We start from the raw sequence: 24,176 nt of genomic DNA, 5'->3' as shown, positions 1-24,176 counted from the left end.
TTCTATGCAACTACCCCTGCTACCTGGTCTTCCCCAAAGTAAAGAAACTACCTTGTCACTTACGCCTGGGCATTGCTACCATAAATGCCCAATAATTCTTGTAAGAAGGGCAGACTGTACCAATTAGAATGCCTGGGGTTGCAAAGAAACAGTAGAGCATCTTCTGTACCTGTCCTTAGACAATAAAAGGCTCGTCCCCCACACCGCACTAAATCAGTGAGATAGAAGACTTTTCTCATTGAGCAAGATCTTGGGAGCATGTACTCGCATTTAACAGCTGCAGAAGGCCCCAAAAGCGCAGCTGTGATTCGTAGAGGTAACTGGATTGAGTGAACACCTGTTACACAGCGCTCCTATCACATTGCCAACCCTATTGCATATGAGCTTTTGACTTTCTTTCCATCTCTAAAACTTTTTCTCCCTCTCTCCCTCGTACAGGGCAGCCAACCACGTTCAGTCCAGGTTAAGCCCCCTGCCTTTCACTTATACTTTTCTTTACATGTACTACATTAGGGGTGTGCAAATAATCATATTTCTGAATCAAATCAAATATATTGAGTCAAATACCAAATATTTTCTCTTTTCATGAGAAAGTGAAATACAAAATTCTTGCGGTGCTTATTTATATCTAATACATGCATGTAATGCCGTTCACAATTGAATGTCCGGTCAACTGAGAGGCTTGTATATGATAAACTTCTTTCAGTTATTTGGTCCATCATGACATTGGCAGAATTAAAATAAGTAAACGGCATGTCACTATATGCCAGACTTGTACATGTTACAGCAAAAAAGTAACTGATTACAAGTACAATTACTTCATTCAAAAATGTAACTGATTACAGTCACCAATCTAATAGTCACCAATTACTGCACCACGAAAGTAACTGCATAATAACTCAATGGTAATCGATTACCTGATTACCTCTACGTTACTTTTCTTCGAACTTCAGCATAGATGCAGTAAACAGAATGAGCTGGACTGGCACTTTCACTGCGTCCTCTGCAGTCATTTCATACATTGATTATCTGTACTAGTAATTGCTTTTAAAATATTTTGTCAGTCATCTTCCTTATTTTTAGTTGTGAAGACATCAAAAGCGACACTGAAAACTTTATTGGGGAGGAAAAAGTGGGAACAACACAGAGCTTAGCCAGTTCGTTTGATGTGCATGCGGTAGAGCGGTGTATATGGATTTTGCGGACAAGATTGTGGCTGCTCAGGATCTGGGTCCTCTATAATGTGCAACGCTTCATTGCTGCTTGGATTTGGAAAAGACACTCCCGGGTGGGCAAATGAAAAGCTGAAAAATCATCCATATGTGATTTCGTGGCTATAATATTCTAAGTGGCCTTTGCTATCGAGACATGGCAGCACCTGTTCAATGCATCGGCCAACATCTGGTGGAGTGAAAACAAAATAAGGAAACAAATACTAAGCTGCCGAGCTTGCCTGTTTGAACATGTGTATTTGCGAGGCTTCTGCCTGGCACCATCTCTGGCATTTTACTTTAGTTTTTGCCAAAATCAGGTCCTCGAAGTGTGCATCGTTTGTTACACCTTAGTTATATGTGATTGGTTACTGAAAACAGTAACTGAACTATAGTGAGTGTGACCCAGTAAACATTGTAATTGTTAAATCACTAAATTGATTACAAGTAATTGATGATGATTAATGGGGTTTTATGGCGCAAGGACCAGGGAAGGCCAAAGAGCGCCAGACAATGGTTTAATGTAGTCGAGTTTGTGGTCAATGTCAGAGTGAATATGTGCATGGCTGTATAGAGGCCTAAAATCATTCGCTGTGGAGTGCGTAATGATGGCCAAGTGCCTAATTGAGGTTTTATTAGGTGAAGCTTGTTAGAGGTTTCAGCATCCCAAAGGTGTTGCCAATAGCTACTCAGTTTTCTTCGCAGGAAAGGTTTCAGGTCTATATCTGTGACAGCTATAGGAGTGTTGCGAGGTTTCGTTGCTGTAGATGTAGCGAGTTCGTCGGCAAGCACATTCCTCTGAACACTTCTGTAGCCAGGAATCCTGCATATTACAATACATTGTTTAGAAGCATAAACAGTGCTCAAAAGTGAATAGAGTTCTGTTACTACAGAATTTCTGTACTTTGGTGGCGACATTAAAGCCTTGACTATGCTTAATGGATCTGTAAATATCACTGCCTACATTAATTTTATGCATAACATGCTTTACAGCCGACAATAATGCATAGGCCTCCGCAGTAAAGATGCTCGTTAGTGGGTGCAGAACGTCGGATTCCAAAAAAGATGGTCCAACTGCTGCATAGGACATGCCCGCATGCAACTTTGATCCGTGTAAAATTCTGTGCATGAGTATTTCGCATGCAGTTCTAAATAGTGCATTCGAATGTGTTCCTGTGGAGCGTGCTTCGAGACTTGTACAAATGACGTGTCACATTCTACAATTACCCAATGCCACGGCGGTAATGGCCTTGCTGGGGTCTTTAGACTGTTCTAGAAGCGATGTACCCATTTCTTCACTAAGCCTCCAAACATGCAGCGAGAAGGGTTCTCTGAATGTTGGGCGATTATGAAACAGTGCAGCATACGTCATGTCATTTACACATGCGTAACAAGGATGCTCAGAATTCGAAAGCACTTTGAGGAAATACGTAAAACTAGAGTATGACCTTTGCAAGTTTAGTGACCACTCATTTGACTTCACATACAGACTTCGTACAGGGCTCATCCTGAAAGCACCTGTAGCCAGGCAGATCCCTAAATGATGAACGGCATCCGGTATCTTTAACGCACTTGGTGCGGCGGGGTGATAGACTACAGCACCATAATCCAAACGAGATAGTATGAGGGTCTTGTGCAAGTTAATGAGGCACTTCCTGTCACTACCCCATGTTGTATGTGACAGAACTTTAGGAAGAGTCATTGTTTTTAAGCATTTATTCTTAATATATTTAATGTGGGATATGAAGGATAGTTTTGAATCAAGTATGACACCCAAAAATGTGTGCTCTGTGCGCAGAGGGATGCATTGTCCATTGAGTTCAATATCAACATCTGGGACTAGGCCTCTCCTCCTTGTAAATAGGACACAGGAGCTTTTCTGCAGATGTAACTTGAACCCATTTTCACTTGCCCATTTTGACACCCTGTTCAGGCCAAGCCGAACTTGTTGTTCACAAATTGCGAGATTGCACGATTTAAAACCTATTTGCACGTCATCAACGTATATCGAATAGAACATTGTACGAGGAATTGATGAGTGTAAAGAATTCATTTTACGAATTCATTTTTACGCCACCCTGTAGCACCCCCATTCCTTGCAGAAATGGCCTAGAGAGAGCACTTCTAACTCTAACACGGAATACACCCTTTGACAAATAGCCTGTTATAACGTTAAGCATGTTTCCACAAATGCCACACTTCGACAAATCTCACAATATCCCAAAGCGCCATGTCGTGTCGTACGCCTTTTCCATATCCAGAAATATGGACAAGAAGTACTGTTTGTGTATAAAGGCATCACGGATGTGTGACTCTATGCGTACTAGATGGTTGGTTGTAGAGTGACCTTCCCTGAAGCCACACTGATAAGGGTCAAGCATTTTGTTAGATTCGAAGAAATGTAACAAATGGCGATTTATCATTTTCTCAAATAACTTGCAAAGACAACTTGTAAGCGCTATCGGACGATAACTGTTTACAGAGGATAGATATTTACCTTGTTTTAATATCGGAATTACAATAGCTTCTCTCCATGTAGAAGGCACGTGTCCAGAAGACCAAATGGTGTTAAAAAGTGCGGGAAGTGTTATTTGTGTATCTTTGTGTAAGTTTTTGATCATGTCATATACAATCCTGTCAGCTCCGGGTTCCGAGCTCTAACATGCGTTTAGAGAATATTTCAGCCCAGCAACGCTGAAACAACGGTTACAGGCTTCATTCAGTCTGCATTTGCAATCTAATATCTTATGTTCAGCTATTTCTTTTATCTAAGGAATGGCCTAGAGTAATTAATTGAGCTAGAGACACCCTCAAAATGCTCCCCAAGTGCGTCTGCCTGCTCCTCCAAGGTATTCCCTTGATCATCGACCAAGGGTAATGGCTGGGTCTGCTGTCTGTTAAGCCTCCTAAGTGCATTCTAAACTTTTGCCTTTTGTGTGTAGGAGTTTACACTTGGAAATAAATTTCTCCACACTCGTTGCCCTTGCCTGTCGCCTTGTCTGTCTTCCCTGCGATTTGATGTGCTTAAATTCCACGAGATTTTCTGCAGTTGGTGTCCGACGCAGCGTATTCCATGCCTTGTTTTGCTTCTTCCGCGCCCGTCTGCAATCATCATTCCACCATGGAACGCATTGTTTACATGAACGACCATTTGTTTGAGAGATGCATTTTTCTGCTGCGCCGATAATAAAAGCTGTAAAATACTGTACTGCATCATCTACAGTAAATTGATAAAATCTTCTGTTAAATAAGTTAATTCATTAAACTGCTTCAAATCAGCTGTTTCTAGATTCCATCGAGGCATTTGTGGTGAACGGTCATATTGCACTGCTAGCTTGAGTAATATAGGAAAATGGTCACTCCCTATTGGATTTTTGATTACCTCTCATTTCAGGCAAGGAATTAATGAAGCAGAGCCAATAGCCAGATCAATAGATGAGCACGAGTTATGCATGAAGTTAAAATATGTAGGTTCTTTCTTATTAAAGAGGCATGCACCAGAGCTTACAACAAAATTTTCAATGAGTCGCCCTCGAGTGTCGCACTGGCCGTCTCCCCAGAGACTGTTGTGGGCATTCAAATCACCTACGATCATGTAGGGTTCAGGAAGCTTATCCACTAGGCAATAGAAATCCATTTTTTTAGCTGCTGATTAGGTGGAACGTACAACAAGCAGATTGGAACTAACTTGTTAAAAATGATTGCTTGTGCGGCGCCTGCCTCAAGATGCGTCCGAAGTTCAAATAAGCAACATGCTACACTCTTATCAACTACGATGGCTACACCACCGGATGAAGCATTAACATCATCACAATCTTTCCGAAGAATAGTGTATTGTCGGAGATAGTTTGTCTCTGTGGGCTTCAAATGCGTCTCTTGAACACACAGCACTTTCGGATTGTAGCTATGGAGGAGTTCTCTGATATCGTCAAGGTTATGGAGAAGTCCTCTAACATTCCTTTGTAGTGTCTGTGTTTGCATTATGAGAGAAGTGTTATAGCTGTGTGTTGTAGAAACAAGATTTAGGTCACGGGGCCTTTTACAGGCGCCATCGCACGAAGTTTGTCTTTTCTGTGGCGGTTGATAGAATCACGCCGCTCCTTGGGCACTGAATGCGCCGTCACAATTGGTGTTACGTCCATCACTTCCTGCGAGGCGCTGGACACGCGCTCTTTCGTGCGCTGTTTTTGACGAGAGGGCTCCGTCTCAATGGACAATACCCTTGAGGCAACCAGCCCGGAGGTCGATGGTCCCTTCTGGGATGGCAGAGCAGCGCTGGCTGCAGCCGCCAAGGGGACAGATGGCGTCACTGCCGGCTCACTCAATGTGGGCCGGACAGGCGCCGGGAGCCGTTGTGGCACTGCCCCTTGACGAGCCACTTCGGCAAAGCTGACTTTAGGAAGGTAGGACACCCGCCTGCGTGCTTCCTTGAATGAGATGTTTTCTTTTACTTTTATAGGGACAATTTCTTTTTCTTTTTTCCATGATGGGCACTACCTAAAGGTGAACAACAAGGGGAACCAAGGGCCATATTTTTGTTAGTCACGTTCAGATGAAGTCAACAAACAATGAAACTGAGAAAAGCCTAGGATAAATGACTTTTTTTTTATTGAAATGTAGAAACAAAAAGTAAAGAAAAATAAATGTGGATGAAAAAAAAAAAGCTTGCCACAGGTACCAGCTTAAAGGGATAGTGAATAAAAAATTTGTCGCCGAGATTTCTGTCTCCAGTGATAGCTGTCGAACCGAGAGCGACCAAAACAACACTCTTTCTGAGGAGAAGTGAGCGAAAAGTAATTGTTTTAATGAATATTTCTCAAATCAAAGCACCTACCGGCCTCCTCCGGAAGCTCTGGCAAAACCGGATGTCACGTCACGCTTACCCAGCTCGAGGCCCATTGCGAGCGATCGTCCCCACTGAGCGCGCGAAGGGGCGAGTTGACGTTTGCAGCAACGCGCTTTCTTTGTTCGACCGCCCTATTCGTACCGCTTCCTCGTGTGATCTGTTCGAAAACGTCGTCTTTCATCTCGTGGATTTGTGGTTTGATGTGTGGAGCAGCCGTGTCAACGCCGCAAAATGCCGATGGCATTTTGGCAGGCAGCGGTAGGCAATGGCAGGCAGCGGTAGTCTTTTTCTCGCGTACTTGTTCACGCTGTAGTTTTGTGCACAGGTGCCGTTTGACCGTAATTTGTCGTTTGTACGACGTTCTGAGCCAGATGTTTGGCCAATTCTGCCAGAATGAATCGAAATCCGCATCGTCTGAAGCGACGGCTGACGAAAAAAAAAGTCGCCGACATGAGACTGGTGGCGCCATCTCGTGTGCACCAAGGAAAGGAGTGCTCGGCTGCGATGAAACAACGGGACGCTGAAACTGCTGCGCATGTACTCGTTCACTCCGTGAATAACAAGACGTTCCCTGCTTACAGAGGCGCATTTCAGTCACTGCACATGCCTGGCTTCAATCCTCACCCGTTGCTTCATCGCATCTATTCTCAAAACAGCTACTTGCGCGCATCAAGCACCTGCCGCGCGAGAGTCGGCAGCCGACTGTTATGCTCACGCCGCCGGGCACATCTGCTCCGATGGCGTAGGTACAGGGAGGTCTACACGCGTCAATATCTTCAATTTCTACGTTTTTTTTTTTTTGTATAGTGTGTACTCACGGCACCTGTATTGTGCATTGGTGGCTTTCATGTTTTACGCGCTAGCAGCTACCCATCCAAGCGGGCGGAGCAAGCCGCTCTGCGCAGAACGCAGAGTAAATTCCTTACGTCGCCTGACATTGCATAGCCTGAGGCATAAGCGTCCTCGCTCTGTTGAAGCCAAACATGGCAAAGCATTTGCGTGAATGAACCACGCTGGGCGCACCGCCACGGATGCAACACTGTCAATGAGGCGTGCGCCTCTGGTCTCACTAACTCATTCGTGACAGGTGCGAGCTTGCAATCCGAGCCGCAGGAACCGCGTTTATATCTGGTTTCCACCTATGATGCCACCGCTGATCTCTCGAGGCGAACGCGTGTACATGGACTGCACAGTGTAAACACCTCTTTGCTAGTCCAGACTCTCTCGTCACCGCGGAAGGGGACTGCTGCGGCGGGTAGTCGTCAATTTCGCTTGACGACGCGGACGGATCGTAGGCATACGCCTTTATCGTTCGTGGTCGTTCAGTAGGCCGCTCATCCAAGTCGGAGTCATAAGTTCCGCTCATGCTGTCGCTCTCACTAGAACTTTGCATTTTGCACTGCGCATAGCGAGGAAAACAAAACTGCTCAGCCGGCCAGCTCGCTCCGCGGCTGCTGAGGGTAGGTGTTACGTCAGATCCGCCGGCTTGTTGTCGGGAGCGCTTTGCGAGTGATGCAGTGGCCGCTAATAGAGAGTCAAAAATAAAGCCATCCGCTCAAAAGTAACCCCAATAATGACTATATACTATAGCAATCGTGTCTTAGGAATGCAATTGTGGGGCTTTCTCTATATTCTTCGATTTTTATTCTGTATCCCTTTAATCCACAGAGTATTTGCATCACTTCGCATTACGCAAAGATGTGGGTTACTAAATGACTGGAAGTTATTGCAAAGACATTGGGTGCTCTTTCTGTTGACTGAGGTGCCTCTCTGTAGCATCCGCAGCTTCCGCAGCATCCGCAGCTGTCCGGCAGCAGAATCGTTTGGAGCAGTCCCTATCGGTCATTCTCTCTCAAGAATCTAATAAGTACTGTTATCAGTTGCACTTGAAAAGAAATGAATATTTGGTGATTTTGAATAGTGAACTATCAAATCAAATAGCAGACTATTCAATTCATATTTAATATTTACACACCCCTCATATATATCCTCTTCAATGGAACTCATCATGCATCTTGAGCACTTGGAACTCTGTAAGGGGCAACAGCTAAGACTTTGCACAAACTGCTTCATTGGCATATGTGCTGTGCATTGTAGCCAGATAACGTCAGTAAGCAATCATTTGATTTTGTTGTACCCAGTGTGTCGAAATGAAATGAAAACAAAAACGGAAAACAAAAAAGAAAATTTCTTACTGGAACGAAAATGTAACCGATAAGTTATTATGTTGTTTCAGAGTGAAAATGAAGTATTTTTTATCGACATTTGCTTCAAGCGGAAAGTTAGCAAGCCGAAACAACCGACGTCGGGCAACGTCACCATTAGGGTGCGTCTCAGGAAGTCCGCATAAGGGTGCATCTCAGACAGGGATAGTGTGAGAGCGATAGCAGGCCGAGCGCTCTACTAATCTCAACGTGCCGTTCGGTGTATTAGCAGATCGGCATCACAGCAAAACCCAGAGCTTGTGTGCTGAAGAGCTTATCATTTCGTTTTCTATGGGCACAATGCTTTCTTCATCATCATCATCATCAGCCTGGTTACGCCCACTGCAGGGCAAAGGCCTCTCCCATATTTCTCCAACAACCCCGGTCATGTACTAATTGTGGCCATGCCGTCCCTGCAAACTTCTTAATCTCATCCGCCCACCTAACTTTCTGCCGTCCCCTGCTACGCTTCCCTTCCCTTGGAATCCAGTCCGTAACCCTTAATGACCATCGGTTATCTTCCCTCCTCATTACATGTCCTGCCCATGCCCATTTCTTTTTCTTGATTTCAACTAAGATGTCATTAACTCGCGTTTGTTCCCTCACCCAATCTGCTCTTTTCTTATCCCTTAACGTTACACCTATCATTTTTCTTTCCATAGCTCGTTGCGTCGTCCTCAATTTGAGTAGAACCCTTTTCGTAAGCCTCCAGGTTTCTGCCCTGTAGGTGAGTACTGGTAAGACACAGCTATTATACACTTTTCTCTTGAGGGATAATGGCAACCTGCTGTTCATGATCTGAGAATGCCTGCCAAACGCACCCCAGCCCATTTTTATTCTTATTATTTCTGTCTCATGATCCGGATCCGCAGTCACTACCTGCCCTAAGTAGATGTATTCCCTTACGACTTCCAGTGCCTCGCTGCCTATTGTAAACTGCTGTTCTCTTCCGAGACTGTTAAACATTACTTTAGTTTTCTGCAGATTAATTTTTAGACCCACTCTTCTGCTTTGCCTCTCCAGGTCAGTGAGCTTGCATTGCAGTTGGTCCACTGAGTTACTAAGCAAGGCAATATCATCAGCGAATCGCAAGTTACTAAGGTATTCTCCATTAACTTTTATCCCCATTTCTTCCCAATCCAGGTCTCTGAATACCTCCTGTAAACACGCTGTGAATAGCATTGGAGAGATCGTATCTCCCTGCCTGACGCCTTTCTTTATTGGGATTTTGTTGCTTTCTTTATTGAGGACTATGGTGGCTGTGGAGCCGCTATAGATATTTTTCAGTATTTTTACAAATGGCTCGTCTACACCCTGATTCCGTAATGCCTCCATGACTGCTGAGGTTTCGACAGAATCAAATGCTTTCTCGTAATCAATGAAAGCTATAAATAAGGGTTGGTTATATTCCGCACATTTCTCTATCACCTGATTGATAGTGTGAATATGATCTATTGTTGAGTAGCCTTTACGGAATCCCGCCTGGTCCTTTGCTTGACAGAAGTCTAAGGTGTTCCCGATTCTATTTGCGATTACCTTAGTAAATAGTTTGTAGGCAATGGACAGTAAGCTGATTGGTCTATAATTTTTCAAGTCTTTGGTGTCCCCTTTCTTATGGATTAGGATTATGTTAGCATTTTTCCAAGATTCCGGTACGCTCGACGTTATGAGGCATTGCGTATACAGGGTGGCCAGTTTATCTAGAACAATCTGCCCACCATCCTTCAACAAATCTGCTGTTACCTGATCCTCCCCAGCTGCCTTCCCCCTTTGCATATCTCCCAAGACTTTCTTTACTTCTTCCGGCGTTACCTGTGGGATTTCGAATTCCTCTAGACTATTTTCTCTTCCATTATCGTCGTGGGTGGCACTGGTACTGTACAAATCTCTATAGAACTCCTCAGCCACTTGTACTATCTCATCCATATTAGTAATGATATTGCCGGCTTTGTCTCTTAAAGCATACATCTGATTCTTGCCAATTCCTAGTTTCTTCTTCACTGTTTTTAGGCTTCCTCCGTTCCTGAGAGCATGTTCAATTCTATCCATATTATACTTCCTTATGTCAGCTGTCTTACGCTTGTTGATTAACTTCGAAAGTTCTGCCAGTTCTATTCTAGCTGTAGGATTAGAGGCTTTCATACATTGGCGTTTCTTGATCAGATCTTTCGTCTCCTGCGATAGTTTACTGGTATCCTGCCTAACGGAGTTACCACCGACTTCCATTGCACACTCCTTAATGATGTCCACAAGATTGTCGTTCATTGCTTCAACACTAAGGTCCTCTTCCTGAGTTAAAGCCGAATACCTATTCTGTAGCTTGATCTGGAATTGTTCTATGTTCCCTCTTACCGCTAACTCATTGATCGGCTTCTTATGTACCAGTTTCTTCCGTTCCCTTCTCAGGTCTAGGCTAATTCGAGTTCTTACCATCCTGTGGTCACTGCAGCGCACCTTGCCGAGCACGTCCACATCTTTTATGATGCCAGGGTTAGCGCAGAGTATGAAGTCTATTTCATTTCTAGTCTCGCCGTTCGGGCCCCTCCACGTCCACTTTCGGCTATCCCGTTTGCGGAAGAAGGTATTCATTATCCTCATATTATTCTGTTCCGCAAACTCTACCAATAACTCCCCCCTAATATTCCTAGTGCCTATGCCATATTCCCCCACTGCCTTATCTCCAGCCTGCTTTTTGCCTACCTTGGCATTAAAGTCACCCATTAGTATAGTGTATTTAGTTTTCACTCTACCCATCGCCGATTCCACGTCTTCATAGAAGCTTTCGACTTCCTGGTCATCATGACTGGATGTAGGGGCGTAGACCTGTACAATCTTCATTTTGTACCTCTTATTAAGTTTCACAACAAGACCTGCCACCCTCTCGTTAATGCTATAGAATTCCTGTATGTTACCAGCTATATTCTTATTAATCAGGAATCCGACGCCTAGTTCCCTTCTCTCTTCTAAGCCCCGGTAGCACAGGACGTGCCCGCTTTTTAGCACTGTATATGCTTCTTTTGGCCTCCTAACTTCGCTGAGCCCTATTATATCCCATTTACTGCCCTCTAATTCCTCCAATAGCACTGCTAGACTCGCCTCACTAGATAACGTTCTAGCGTTAAACGTTGCCAGGTTCATATTCCAATGGCGGCCTGTCAATGCTTTCTTACTGAAGTTTTATAATTCGTTAACGTTCGTTTATGTTGGTTTTATCAGAATGGAATGGCGGCCTCAGGTTTCGGCGAGTACACTCAATGACGTGCTGCTTCCAAGGTTATGCCTGTGCCTTGGCACATGGCACTGAGCATGATCTCAGAATTATTAACTTAGAGAAAAATGAATACTGTTCTTATCGTTACTTCGCTTCAAAAATTATTGCATGAGAACTAAAACCGTTATGAACTGTTACGGATTATTTATTTTCTTTTTTGGTTATGAAGCAGATCCGGAATGGAACCTTTTTCAGTAGACCAAGACTAAAACCAGAATGAAAAACATTTCGTTCCGACACACTGGTTGTACCACAAAGGATGCTGCACTTTAGCCATCGACACAACCGAGATAAAAAGAGAAAACAAAAAAAAAAGGGCCTCAGTGAGCTCGCCTAGAAACACCACCATTTCAATCATGGCATTAGCCTTCACCTCAAGATTTCCTTTAACCAGATAGAAACCCTACATCTATGAATGATAATAAGGTGAACAAAACATAGCAAATATTATTAAGAATTATTGCACCCTGGGTGAAATGAGATTTCGTGGTATCTGGCCAAGGTCCACAGTTAAATTTATCACAGCTCCACTGGTAGTGCAAGCAATGATAGCTGCCATAAGTGTCGATGTAGGCAAAAGAGTTGGCCATTGCCACAGCTTGGCATGCGCAAGTAAGTTCGCAGGCAGAACTAGTGGAATTATATCCCCTTTGTGCACAAATTATGTGATGGACTGCCAATAAATGTGTCAGTTACACAACTTTATTCCAAGGTAGTGGACATTCCATTGCAACAAAAAAAAAGGTTGTAGAATGTTTCTTTGGGCATCTTCTAGTGAGTCATCATAATTACAGAATTAGATGTATATTTACTGTGAAGTCAGTCACATTACATTTTTCTGTAAGAAAAGTTGATTCACCGCCTCAAAGTGCACAAGTTAATTATTGACTGCAAGAATTAACACAAAGGAAATATTAGTCTTTCACCATTGCTACTGGGCCGCAGTATGTTGAATGTCCCGTCAAAAATGGTAGTGCCTTCAGCTAATTCGTCGTCATAGCAATACGCAGCACACTGAAGAAACACAGAGTATGGAGGAGGTTCAATTCACATGAAGCTCAATGTACGCTGCTTTATTTTTACATAAGACTGCGAGGCAGTTTTAATTTAAAGCCTTGATATCCTTAAAATGGCCCAACCAAGTGCCGGCTTCTTGGTCTCATCAGAAAGGGCATATCCCCTTCTTCAACTTTGCCACTTTAGCTATCTCCTTCACACATAAAACATGAGCGTAAATTTGAGACTTGAACTATGTCCTCCACACAGAAACATGTGCACAAAAGGTAAATGAGTGAAGGTCAGTCTGAAGTTTCTGATTGGCCGCACCCACCATGCGACTCCAGTGCACTTAGCCATTGGTTCAGTCCTCACACCAGATTCTGTGAACAAGCACATTGCGGATACTCTTTGGACCCACAGCTAAGCATTTCGGGCACCAGCAGCTCGAACTCGGCGATCAAGCCCATTGTACGTGGATGCCTTGAACTCACGGCTAAACATTTTGCACAACGGTGCCTCAGGCTCCGCGATCAAGCACATCGCGCCCCTAGTGAGTCGGTCTTCTTTATTGCAATGGCAATTATATAGACACTCCAGCCGCATTTTTGCCATCATCGTGATATTCTGTATAAAGTCCAAGAGCCAAAACATCATCGGCATGCGTCATATGCTGTACGTGCAGGTGAAAGCACACAAGGGAAGCCGTCGATCGCAGCTTAATCTGGCATGTGTTAAGAAAGAAAGCGGCGAGCAAATGTGCCGTCTTCCGTCGTGTGAAAGGCTGTGGGGGCATGGGATGTAGGAAAAGGGGGGGGGGGGGGGGGGGAATTGTGCTCGGGCAGCAACTGCGCATTTCAAGATAGGGTGCAAGGTGAGCTGACGATTGCGGCTCAATCTCGCGCACCATATACAGTCAAACCTCGTTAATACGTAGTCGGCCGGGAATGACGTTTAGGTACACACTAAACAATGTACGAATTAACTGCCAATGCCAGTTTAGAAGTTGCTTAGCGGCCAGAAAAGAACTACGTCGGATGCTCTCAAACACACACACTCAGACAGCCTTTATTTCTAGTTAGGCAGCAAAAAATCAGTGATCTTCACTTGCCGCCATGGTGGCCTTGCCGCAACATCTTTGAACTCTGTAAGGCCGCAAGCGAGTTTGTCCATGAGGCCCCGCTTCTCTGCGAAAGCTCGCAGGATGCTGAAAGCACGCGCCGCGTCAGATAATGAAGGGCCATTGTGCACATTCACATTGTGGTTGTCGTCCTCACTTTCGCTTGAAAATGGGCGAGGTGCGATGACGGCAACAATGTCACTATCCAAGAACTCCGTGGATGTAACAATGTCGGCTTCTTGATAACATAAACTAGACACGCCGCAGCAAGGACCTCAAACACCATGACTGCAAACACACTGGTGGAATGAAGAAAAAAAATTCATGCAGGAACTTCTCTGGGAGTTGTCTAAGTATGCGTAAGCATTGTGCAACTTGCTCATCTCCATGCAGCCCGGTGTTATGTTATCAATGTTATGAAACTTGATCCAGCCAAACAAAGGACAGCGCACAGCGCATGGTGACACGAACTGGTGCGCACGGTGGCACAAGGTGCATTGATAATGCATGCAAAGTAATGCAGGTGGCGGTGTGAGTGAGCTGATGACATTCCGATCATCATAAGCCGTTATCGCTCGTTAGCGCCTTATCCATCCGCGTCGAACCATTATGAACCATAATCAAACATGCACTGGTGGTGCCTGGTGGCACGGCCATGCGCACCGTATCTTGAAAACAATCTGCGATGCGGATAGAGAGTGCTGATTGCTAATAGCTCCACATGCTACGTTTCCACCGCTGTGCGCTGAAGAGAGACACGCGGGCCCACATCCTGAAAGCGATCTACAAAATGGGTGCTGCAATCGGGAACAGCTGTATGAACAGGAACTACGTCATGGTGGCCATGTTTAAACGTCACTATGGCTGGCAGCTGTTGCCCGGGTGTCGCAACTCGAGAACCGAACATCTGCACACATGAAATTTTGCAGATTTTGGGCCTGTGTGTGTAGAACAAGAAAGAAAATAGTACGCACTAACCGTTTGGTGGGTACTGAGCGATTACGGCTTAAAAGAGGTCAGCCAATATATGGGGTTCAATGGGGGCTGGGTGGGGGAATCTTCGCAACTACGTTTAAACTGCAATTACACGTTAAGTGGGTATGTATTAACGAGGTTTGACTGTATGGAGGAAAGCAGGTAGGCAGCGCGGGAGGGAGGGGGGCGGTTTCAACTCCACCAACAAGTGCATACTTTGCACTTTTCGCGCATGCTCTATCTTGAAAGGGACGCTATGTTCTCAGCACTCGAGTTGAAGCAATAGACCACACGAAGGTCACTTCGCTCGCTGTTGCTGCTGCGCTTGCTTACACCCGCATTTGGCAATGTGTCCATGCTTATCGGGTGTGATGTACTCGTGTTTGCTTGTACACGATAACACCATGCTCGTTAATTCAGTTAGTAAGCAAATGTTTACAAGTTTATTCAGCCAATAAAACTACTATCCTTACTTCATACAGCTGTCTACTAATTTGCTGTCACAATCGATGCTTCACCTTTCAGGCGAAATGTACGACTTTTTTTATCATTATTATTTTCTTTTTTTCATCACAGTCTGAGTTACAGTGCAGGTCGGAACATTCTCACTTTTTTGGTTTCATTATTTCAATTCGTTCGCAACCAAAGTGTGCGTTTGATGCGAAAGTGGGAATAAAAAGGAAAAGTACAAATTTATATGTTCACAAGAAAGAAAAAAAAGAAATCTAAGTATCATGACCTTCAGGTGCATCTGGCTATGCTCATAATATTCAACAAACTTTCCACTGCATTCCATAAGCTCTCCAGGCTTTCACAAGGTTCAAAGGAGAGAAAGTTTGTACAACAACTTTGAGGACGCTTAAGCTTTGCCTTTAACAGTGGAATAAATCAGCCTTCAAAGATCTCTGACTGCTTCTTACACTTCCCGGCAACAGCAGCTTATGTAACCATAATGTTTACCAGGAAATGCTGGTAGCGAACGCTATGCGCGAAGGCGAGCTTTCTGGTAGAAATGCTGCCTCTAGTGTGGGACGATCCCGAATGTAGTGCACAGCCACGCCAAAAAAAGTTACATCATTTTTAGGTTTCTGTTATTGTTTCGCAATTTTAATATTTAAGTCTGAGAAGATCTAACACAAAAGGCACGCACTGTTGGTGTTTTGTTTCATGACATTTGTTTGTGGGCTGCCATTCTCAAAATTCTGAGGAATAACTTTGTCAAGAATGTAAGACAAGGCATGAGCAACATTAGTGATAGAATGGTATGACAATATAACCCGCATATACCGCATGTCATATAGCAAGGTGTGGCATATACATATACCTAAACATATATGGAAATTTTTGTTCACAGACAACTCCACCAATGCCGATGCCAACACTGGATTTTCTGCAACATGGGGCCCTTAAAGGGCCCCTCACCAGGTTTCCCCATTTTGAGCTGACAAGTGCAGAGCATACATTAAGCGATAATGACCGTGTCTGCAAAGTATTACATCACTACGTGCCACAGAAAAACCTGAAATTTCAAACCGAACTGCGTTTTTCCTTCTCCTTGCAGCCACTGCACTCCTAGCTGGACGGTGGCGTAGTCGTGCCTGCAGTATGATGTCGCTTGTGGTGACACGTGTCATCGAGAATTATTCAAGACACTTGTTATCTGTGCGAGCTGGTGCTTTAATTGATGAATTGAAGTGTAGAGAAATAATAAAACACACAAACGGAATGTCTGCGTGTTTTTTGTTTTACTTCGCACCGAAGGAGGAGAGATGTACTTCCGCTTCATCTGTTTGTTCTCATGGTCGTGCGGTCACGTGCGTAGGTACCGAAACTATGCCATTTTCTATCGTGCTACAGCGCATGATCATGCTCTGCGATCCACTTGTTCTGCCTCAGTATTCGTGTAGCACTGAATTATACTGCTAGTCATGTTTCCTTGTGCACAGTGTGCAAAATTGTGTGCTGCCCGAACGAGACAACAGGTCACGCGCAACGTCGTCAACGGAGATGCGTAGCGCCAGGAAAAAAAGAAGCGAAGAGAGAGAAAAAAAAAAAATGAAGGCAGGGCCTGTGATGTATGCGTCACGTGATCCTCGAGGTCCGGTATGGGAGAACGCAGGGAAGGAATTTCGCTTGTGAAGGCTAGACGGGGCGAATGGAGAGAGCGTCTTGCTTGGCAGTAGAGCCCACCTGCTGAAATCATGGGTTCAAGGCACTGAAATATTTCTATCTCGGCTATTAATGAGCCGATTTGAAAACTTTTTGCGGCAGAACGCTCCCTAGAGAACACGTAACAACTTCTAGCGTATAACCAAAATTTGCTATGGGGCTTGGTGAGGGGCCCCTAATGCAATCGCATTAATATAATGCTCTCAATATACGATAGCTGGTGCAAGCACTAGGCTTGCACCAGCTACCCAGGAGAAACCTCTGCATAAGCACTGGCATGCAAGGCATGCATGTTTCAGCTGCATTGCAGTCCATGCACCAGCTCATTTCTGATGTGCAGCTCTTCAGCCGTTGTCTAGAGAAAAAAATAATCAAAATGCTGCCAAAAGCCTTGATTCAGTCATTTGGCAAAAAGGAGTATGAATGTGATGGAGACATTATGCGAGTGACACTAAGGAATATAAGCCACTAGAGACACCCTTCAACGAGGCAATATAAAAATACAATGCTGGAACATGCTGTGCTTTCATGGAATATTGTACAGCACTTGGTCTGCAACATGGCCAACATGCTCTTCACAGAGCAGCGGAAAAGGATGCTTCATGGAAAAGAAAAGGTAAGCAAAGCACTTCAGACTATAATGAAAACACTCCAGAAGTCCTACATTCAACAGGACATAAATTAGTACAACGTTGGTGCCTTTTGATAACGTAACATTGCTGTAATACCCTCTGTGAATGTAGATATTGAAATCAATTAATAAAATCTCATGTACAACCTTGAAAGTTATTTTCTCAAAGCTGTTTTACTTGTCTCTTCCTCAGCTTGTTCCGCTGGTTTTTTCATGACTGCTAGGTCTATTTCATTTCAGCTTTGCTACTGTATTCCTATGCGACAGTCTTGCTTTTCCAGTATGAGTGTCTGAATTAATGATTCAAATAATTGTTGTACAGTCACCTTATAATAAAAATCCAAGAGCATCATGACCTCAACCATTCATTTTGGAACAAACAGGGCTTTGAACAAGTCTTCTAATTTCTGAAGTCGTTCAGGCTTGGAACAAGCTCAAAAAGAAAACAAATTGTAAATAAAAAGTTGTTCAGATCAAATTTTGAAATTTTTATGATAGCCACCACAAACATTACGAATATCTGTCAATTTTCATCACCATCCATAAAGAAATAAGGAAGTTTATTTTGAAAGCCACGATCCCCTTAAATAACTGGCAAAAGGACGTCACATACACAAATGTGCACACTGCACCTGAAGGGAATATATGAGCAAGCTGACTGACACAAGTCTGGGTGAAAACTAATGTTTAAAGTTGAGGAAATATTCCAAAAGCTTTCTGCCATCGAATGTCGTTCAATGCAGTAGACAGCCGGGATGCATCAAAAAGTCCGCATGTTTATCTGCTCCTTTTGCCTATATCCCTTGCAACACCGTAACTACTTTTGCTTTTCTACACTGTGCATTATAGTGCCACTTAGTTTACAAATATTCAGCTTCTATATAGGCAATTATTCATGGATATTAGAGAAAGAGACCAAAACAAGTAATGAAAATATGAGAAGCCGTTTCATTTTCTAGCTTACAAGCTCTGAAGAACTTGCATAAATATTAAGCCTAAATTCACCATACCTGATGAGTCAAATTTCCATGCATAAGGCACTCAATATGCATTCGAGACAGCAACTTCGGAATCATTTCTTGGACACTCTCTCTGGTAAGCTCTGAAAGAAAATGACACACGTACTATGTGATAAGCAAGAAACTGTCATAGCCACAAAACAGTCGAGAACAGTCACCAGTGCCACTAGAAATTTACTTGGCATGCGAGATGAAAAAGTAATGTGAGCAGACAATGTACAGTAGTTAGTACTGATAGTGACAGCTTTCCAAAAAAAAAAAAAAATCACTCAGGACATGCTTGCCATGGCACAGCTAATCATTCAAACAATCACCCGAAATAATGACCATGGGCATACAACCCTAATCAATACACAGATGAAAGCAGCCAAGAGTGTTTTGGAGCAGCTCTGCGAACAGGAAATTTGCCACTTGGAGCATGTCTGGAGCAGGAATTACTTATTTTGAAGCAGAATATGTGCGTTGTGAAGTGATTTGATAAAGCTCAACATGAATGAAATACAAGCAGATTAGAAAAAGGTGTTATTTGATTTTGCAGAACAGTATTAAGTTACATATTTTGTGTGCCAACTAAATGTAGCCAAGAAATAAAAAATATAGTAGTGCTTTACGAGAATGGCACTCACTATGTTGGTATTATTGTTCATGCTAGTGCTAGTAATAAGTGTTTTGTCTGTTTGTTTGTGTGTGTGTGTGTGTGTGCGCGTGTGTGTGAATGCAATAATAAGCAAATGATATTCAGGTTTAATTAGCTAAGTTTTATAAACTAACCTAATCATTAATGTGTGATTGCAAAGGTTGCGATGGATGCCAAGAAATGACCAATGACAGAATTTAAATCAACCTAGGTACTGTATTAACACGGCAAGCTGGGCGAGTTGGTGATTAAAAATGTTGCTATGGGTGTGCAGCGCAACCCGGACGAAAGACAAGAGGAAGTACATGATACAAGCACAGTGTCAGCTTTCCAGCTGTCTGCTGTCAGCTGCGCTCGTATCGTGTACTTCCTGTTGTCTTTCGTCCGGGTTGCGCTGCCCACCCATAGCAACTAGGTACTGTGTGGTCTTTCTTTTTTTTTTTCTGAAAAAAAAAAGGAAGGAATGTGCAAAATTTAATAAATACCATGTGACAACGTGCCACTGCACAGCAATATCAGCGGTTGCAAACATAAGCCTTGTCATCTAGTATGTTGCGCATTTTCAAATAATGGCTTCATGTTTGATAAGGACTAAAGATACGTGCCAAAAGTAACTGGCACGTCAGAGAAAGAGCACAACTGCTCGTTCGCAGTGCGATGAATGATTGCCATGCAATTGTTATTCGTGTAAAGCAGTCCATTATTTTTTATTCTTGATGACATTTTACTAGGACAGCGAGATAAAACATTGCATAATACACCTGTAGTTACTTTGCCCATTGCCTGTTTGCCAGTTTTCCACAACCCTTGGAGGAAAAAACACTGACAATTTTTTACGAAGAAAAAGAGAGAAAAAAGATCACTGATGTTTTGCACTGGTTACACACTTAAAAGTGTGGCCTATACAGCTTACTTTTTGGACAAGCTCCAATTTATTCGCAGCCTCGCCACGGGCTCTATAAACCCAATGTACTACAACGGCAACAGGTATGTTGAATACCAAACTACGGTTTATTGAATTTTTCAGGCTTGTTCGCGCAAGTCACAGCATAAACATTGTTGCTACAAGTGCAGTTTCTGGAGTTTACATTTTCTTCAGCTTCTTACAACTGCTATTTGGCCGCTGGAATCGACTAAAAGCATGACTAAAATCAAAACTTTATATTCCTGGCTTGCGTTCTGCGGCAGGAAAAGTATGATTTGGCATCGTGCGGTTGTGCAGAAAATGGCATGGACGCAGAATCCAAATTTGAGTGGCAATCACTGTTACAACTTTGGATTTGTGGTCAAGAAGTTTCACGAGAGCAAGCAGGTGGTTTGTCACCATGCCGCACTGTCAAATAGGCAACCAGACATGGTGTGGGGGCGAAACAGATTGTTAACGTTACACGCATGGTGTTCACCATTAATTGACACAGATTTAGCTAAAGGGCATACAGGCAAGCAATAAAATGTATCAGTATAACTGAAGTGAGCTACATGCTGAACAGATTGTATATGAGTTGTTCACTCAATTGAGTGCGGCTTTCCTTCATGGCTGCCCTATAACAATAGCACCAGTTTAAATTATTCTGCATAGTACCCAAAGAAGCAAGAATTATAAGCATGCGTAATATATTCCTCATTTCCCTACGGCTCAGTTACAATGCGCCACTCAACACCCACACTCCAGATGCCACATCTGAATCTAATTTCATTGGCTTGGACGCAGGCACGTACCCAAGGGGGGGCCCGGGGGAGGCCCGCCCCCCCCCCCCTCGAAATTAAGACTCATACCCCCCCCTCCCCACCCATGCCACCACTTTTCACACACATTCCTAAAGCGCCTCGAAATCAATGTTGAAACTTGACAGCTCTTCGGCGGTCAACATTTTGCTGCCTTTTTCACTCCTTTTGGATGGCGGTAGTTATCGGCATCTTTTGGGGGTGTGAAGGACAGTTTCCTCATCGATTTGGTGCCCACGCGATTATCTTGAAATGTGTTCAGTTGTCACCATCTTTTTGACGGTCACGCGCTTCGCTGTTGCTTCGTTAGTACAACCTTCTTCGTTTAGACTGATCCAGGGACCAAGAAGGGGATTTGGTTCGTGGCCAGCTGGTCTATATGCACGTGGGACGAGTTGCGGCCACAGAAAACGCCAATTGCGTTTAACTTTTCCTTTTGCTTCATTATTTCCTCGAGTAACGGCTCACCACGACGCTGACAGATTCTCGGAACCATATACCCGCGATATGGGTTAGGTAAGGTGAAAAATAAAATAATGCGAAACAGCGTCCATCATCAAACCCTGCAATAACCGTTAAATCCATAAGCAACATGAATGTCATCTGTTACCTCGTCTGGTTTTTGCCTAATTGTAGAGCATTTTTCGTGCAAAATTGCCAACCAGAAACAAGAGCCGCAAGGCGTTGAGAAAATAAGCGTTCTACTAAGGAATACATTGTCGGCAACCGAGGCAACAGCCAAACAGGAAGAAAAAGTGAAAGTTAACAAATTGAACCATTGTTTAAGAAAATATTTACAGATCAACATCTTTTTATTTAAAGAGGAAGTAGAAAAAACGCCGCCGGAAGTGGGGAACAATTCCGTGTGTTTTTAATGACGCTTCTACAGTTATCAGTCGAGCCACCTGACGTAGCCACTTCTCTGCTGTGCTTATGTGTCTTATGAAGTGTCTTTTTAAGCTTCCGCGGTGGGCGTAGTACGTCTAGAATCACAGCGTCCTGCGCCCTACGAGGTTGTACTAGACTGGAAGCCACGCATCGTTACGTACCTTCCCAAACAACAATACGAGTCGTTTGCGGCACTTGGTAGAGCATAAACGAGGAATCCAAAAGAACTGTGACTGTTCCGGAAATACATATTCTCTATAGTTCTTCCAGAGCTAACTAAAAAAAACGCTACTATAGTCGGATACAAATTAACTCTGCAGTGAAGCCCCGCCCACGCCCTCATAACCACCAGCCACTGTTCCTCCGGGAGGCTGCAAATAATTCGTGCTTCAAACTTTTTCTGCTACCCAAATAAGGCGGTAACCACAAAGATAGAATTATTAGCGTGCAATTTTATACCTTTTGTCTCGCCTATTATAGTGGAACGGCCAAACCCTAATACTTTATTGAACTGAAATGATATGCTTGCTTTGCTGGAACTATTTATTGTCAAGTTTCACTTTAGTTGGCAGTGAAGTTTCATGAGTAAAATGGATTCAGCAGTGAAATGAACGGCACCGCAGACTTTTGAAGAGTGGAATGCTCAGACTCCATACACTTTGTCCATGTCTGTTGCACACCTCATTGCTTCCGCCGATGAAAATACTTTTCAAGAACAGCAGACGCTCCGGAGGTATCAATTATGACGCCATTTTCAAAAGGCCGCATGCCGACGATTTTATTTGCTTCTGTGATCGGCTGGCGAAAAAAAAAAAACACCCCGCAGTTTGTGTGCCTTGGTTGCCAACTGCTGTTTCTTTAAGTTGTATTCTACTAAAGTAATCTTCATTTTACAATTTCGCTCTTTTACTTGTCCTTGACAGTGTTCTTCCTGCGCAAGTCATTTGACGTAGTTCCTTGTTTGCCAAGTAAAGGAGAGGTGTATCGCACAGGGCGTACCTGTAAAATACACCTTATTTCATTTCTCTCTTGTGGGTTTACGTGTTTTTATGACGAATGGTGGACGTTATTCACATTTGTACTAGTAAAGTAGCCCCCCCCCCCCTAATTTGCATAGAAGTTACCCGAAAAAAAAATCCTGCGTACGTACGTGCCTGCTTGGACGAGTTCAGGAGTGTTATTCTGGACACATTTGGCAATGCTCGAGCCAATCAGAAGATGTAGCAGCTCTCTGGGCCGATCAGAGCTGACAATATGGCAGAATTTGATGATACAGTCAACTCTCGTTCCAACAAAAAAATGTCTGCCTTATCCGAAGTCCGTAATATCTGATACGCCACACTTCTGAAACTTTTGTCGCGATGTCTAACAACTTAACTGCAAAGAGTGAGTGACAAACGTCCAAAGTAAAAAACAAACGAAAAAAAGGTCACAGTTTCACCCGAAAGGTGAAGCATCGATTGTGACAGCGAATTAAGCAAGACAAGCACGGCAGAAGCAGCGAGTGAATTAACCTTCGTGCTGTCTCTCGCTTCAACGCAAACTAAACGTCGAAAGCACAGCACATATGAAGCTACCGGCACTGGGTGCACCTTGTCCACATTGCAGATCACTTTGAAGATGAGGCCCACACTGGCAGGCACCTTGTTCACATTGCACATCACTTTCAACAAACGATGTGCCTGCGCAGGTGCGCACTTTGTCCACATCGCAGATCGCTTTCATGGTATAGCGCCCGCACGGCGCTGTTAACAGCAGCCACCCGAGTAGAACCTTCCCCCTCTTCCCCTCGCACGCAAAAGACGGCATGCTTCCGCCCCAGCTTCCTCCCTCCCTCGCAAGATATTGAGCCATGATCGTGAGCTGACCCTTGGAAGTCAGTTACCAGCCCATGTCAACATAGCAAAAGTCCGTTTTATACGCCCAATTTTTTAAAAAAGTTGCCTATAATTTAGTCCACTGCAGCCAATAGACCGTTGTAGCAAGGTCTGTTAAAAGGGAACTTTGTTGCATTAATAAAATAGGTAGAACAAACTAGGGCTGAAATATGGTCCGTTATATCTGAAAGTCTGTTGTACACAGGTCCATTGTAACGAGCGTAGACTGTATACGGAATAACACCCCCACACGGCTAAGGCTGTGTGGTGGCCAGGAGATGCCGCGCATCCCGCTCAATTTTATTACTTCGTTCAAAATTTGTGTTTTGGCACAGGATGGCACAGGATGGCACAGGATGGCACAACTGGGGCAGCACATCCATCTCTGTCAATACCGTTTCTATCAAAACCAGCTCAGTGAAATGTTCCAATACCTAACTGCCATAGGTCAGAAGAATGAACACAACTCGCCAAGACTACAAAATATGCTTTTTTTGCTTACGACTCAAACTCACTCAGCTCCAAACTCGGACTCACCAAAATTCTGATCAGCCGGGCTCACTTGGACTCGGGCTTATGGTTGGTCCGAGTCTGAGCAAGTATGAGT

The 24,176-nt window shown here is 43.8% G+C and overlaps 1 protein-coding gene across 1 annotated transcript in view; it reads right to left on the bottom strand.

The window, feature by feature from the left end:
* Ide (Insulin degrading metalloproteinase) overlaps window positions 1–24,176 on the bottom strand; it is a 316,112-nt gene that overhangs the window by 79,274 nt on the left and 212,662 nt on the right. Inside the window, exon 20 of the mRNA XM_065440616.1 lies at window positions 18,434–18,525. Coding sequence (XP_065296688.1) covers window positions 18,434–18,525 — 92 coding nt within the window. The remainder of the gene's footprint in view (window positions 1–18,433; window positions 18,526–24,176) is intronic.

The sequence above is a fragment of the Dermacentor albipictus genome, chromosome 1, assembly GCF_038994185.2.
Source record: "Dermacentor albipictus isolate Rhodes 1998 colony chromosome 1, USDA_Dalb.pri_finalv2, whole genome shotgun sequence".
Classification (NCBI taxonomy): Eukaryota; Metazoa; Arthropoda; class Arachnida; order Ixodida; family Ixodidae; genus Dermacentor; species Dermacentor albipictus.
Note: the sequence above shows the minus strand (reverse complement) of the source record. Positions and strands in the feature narration are given on the sequence as shown.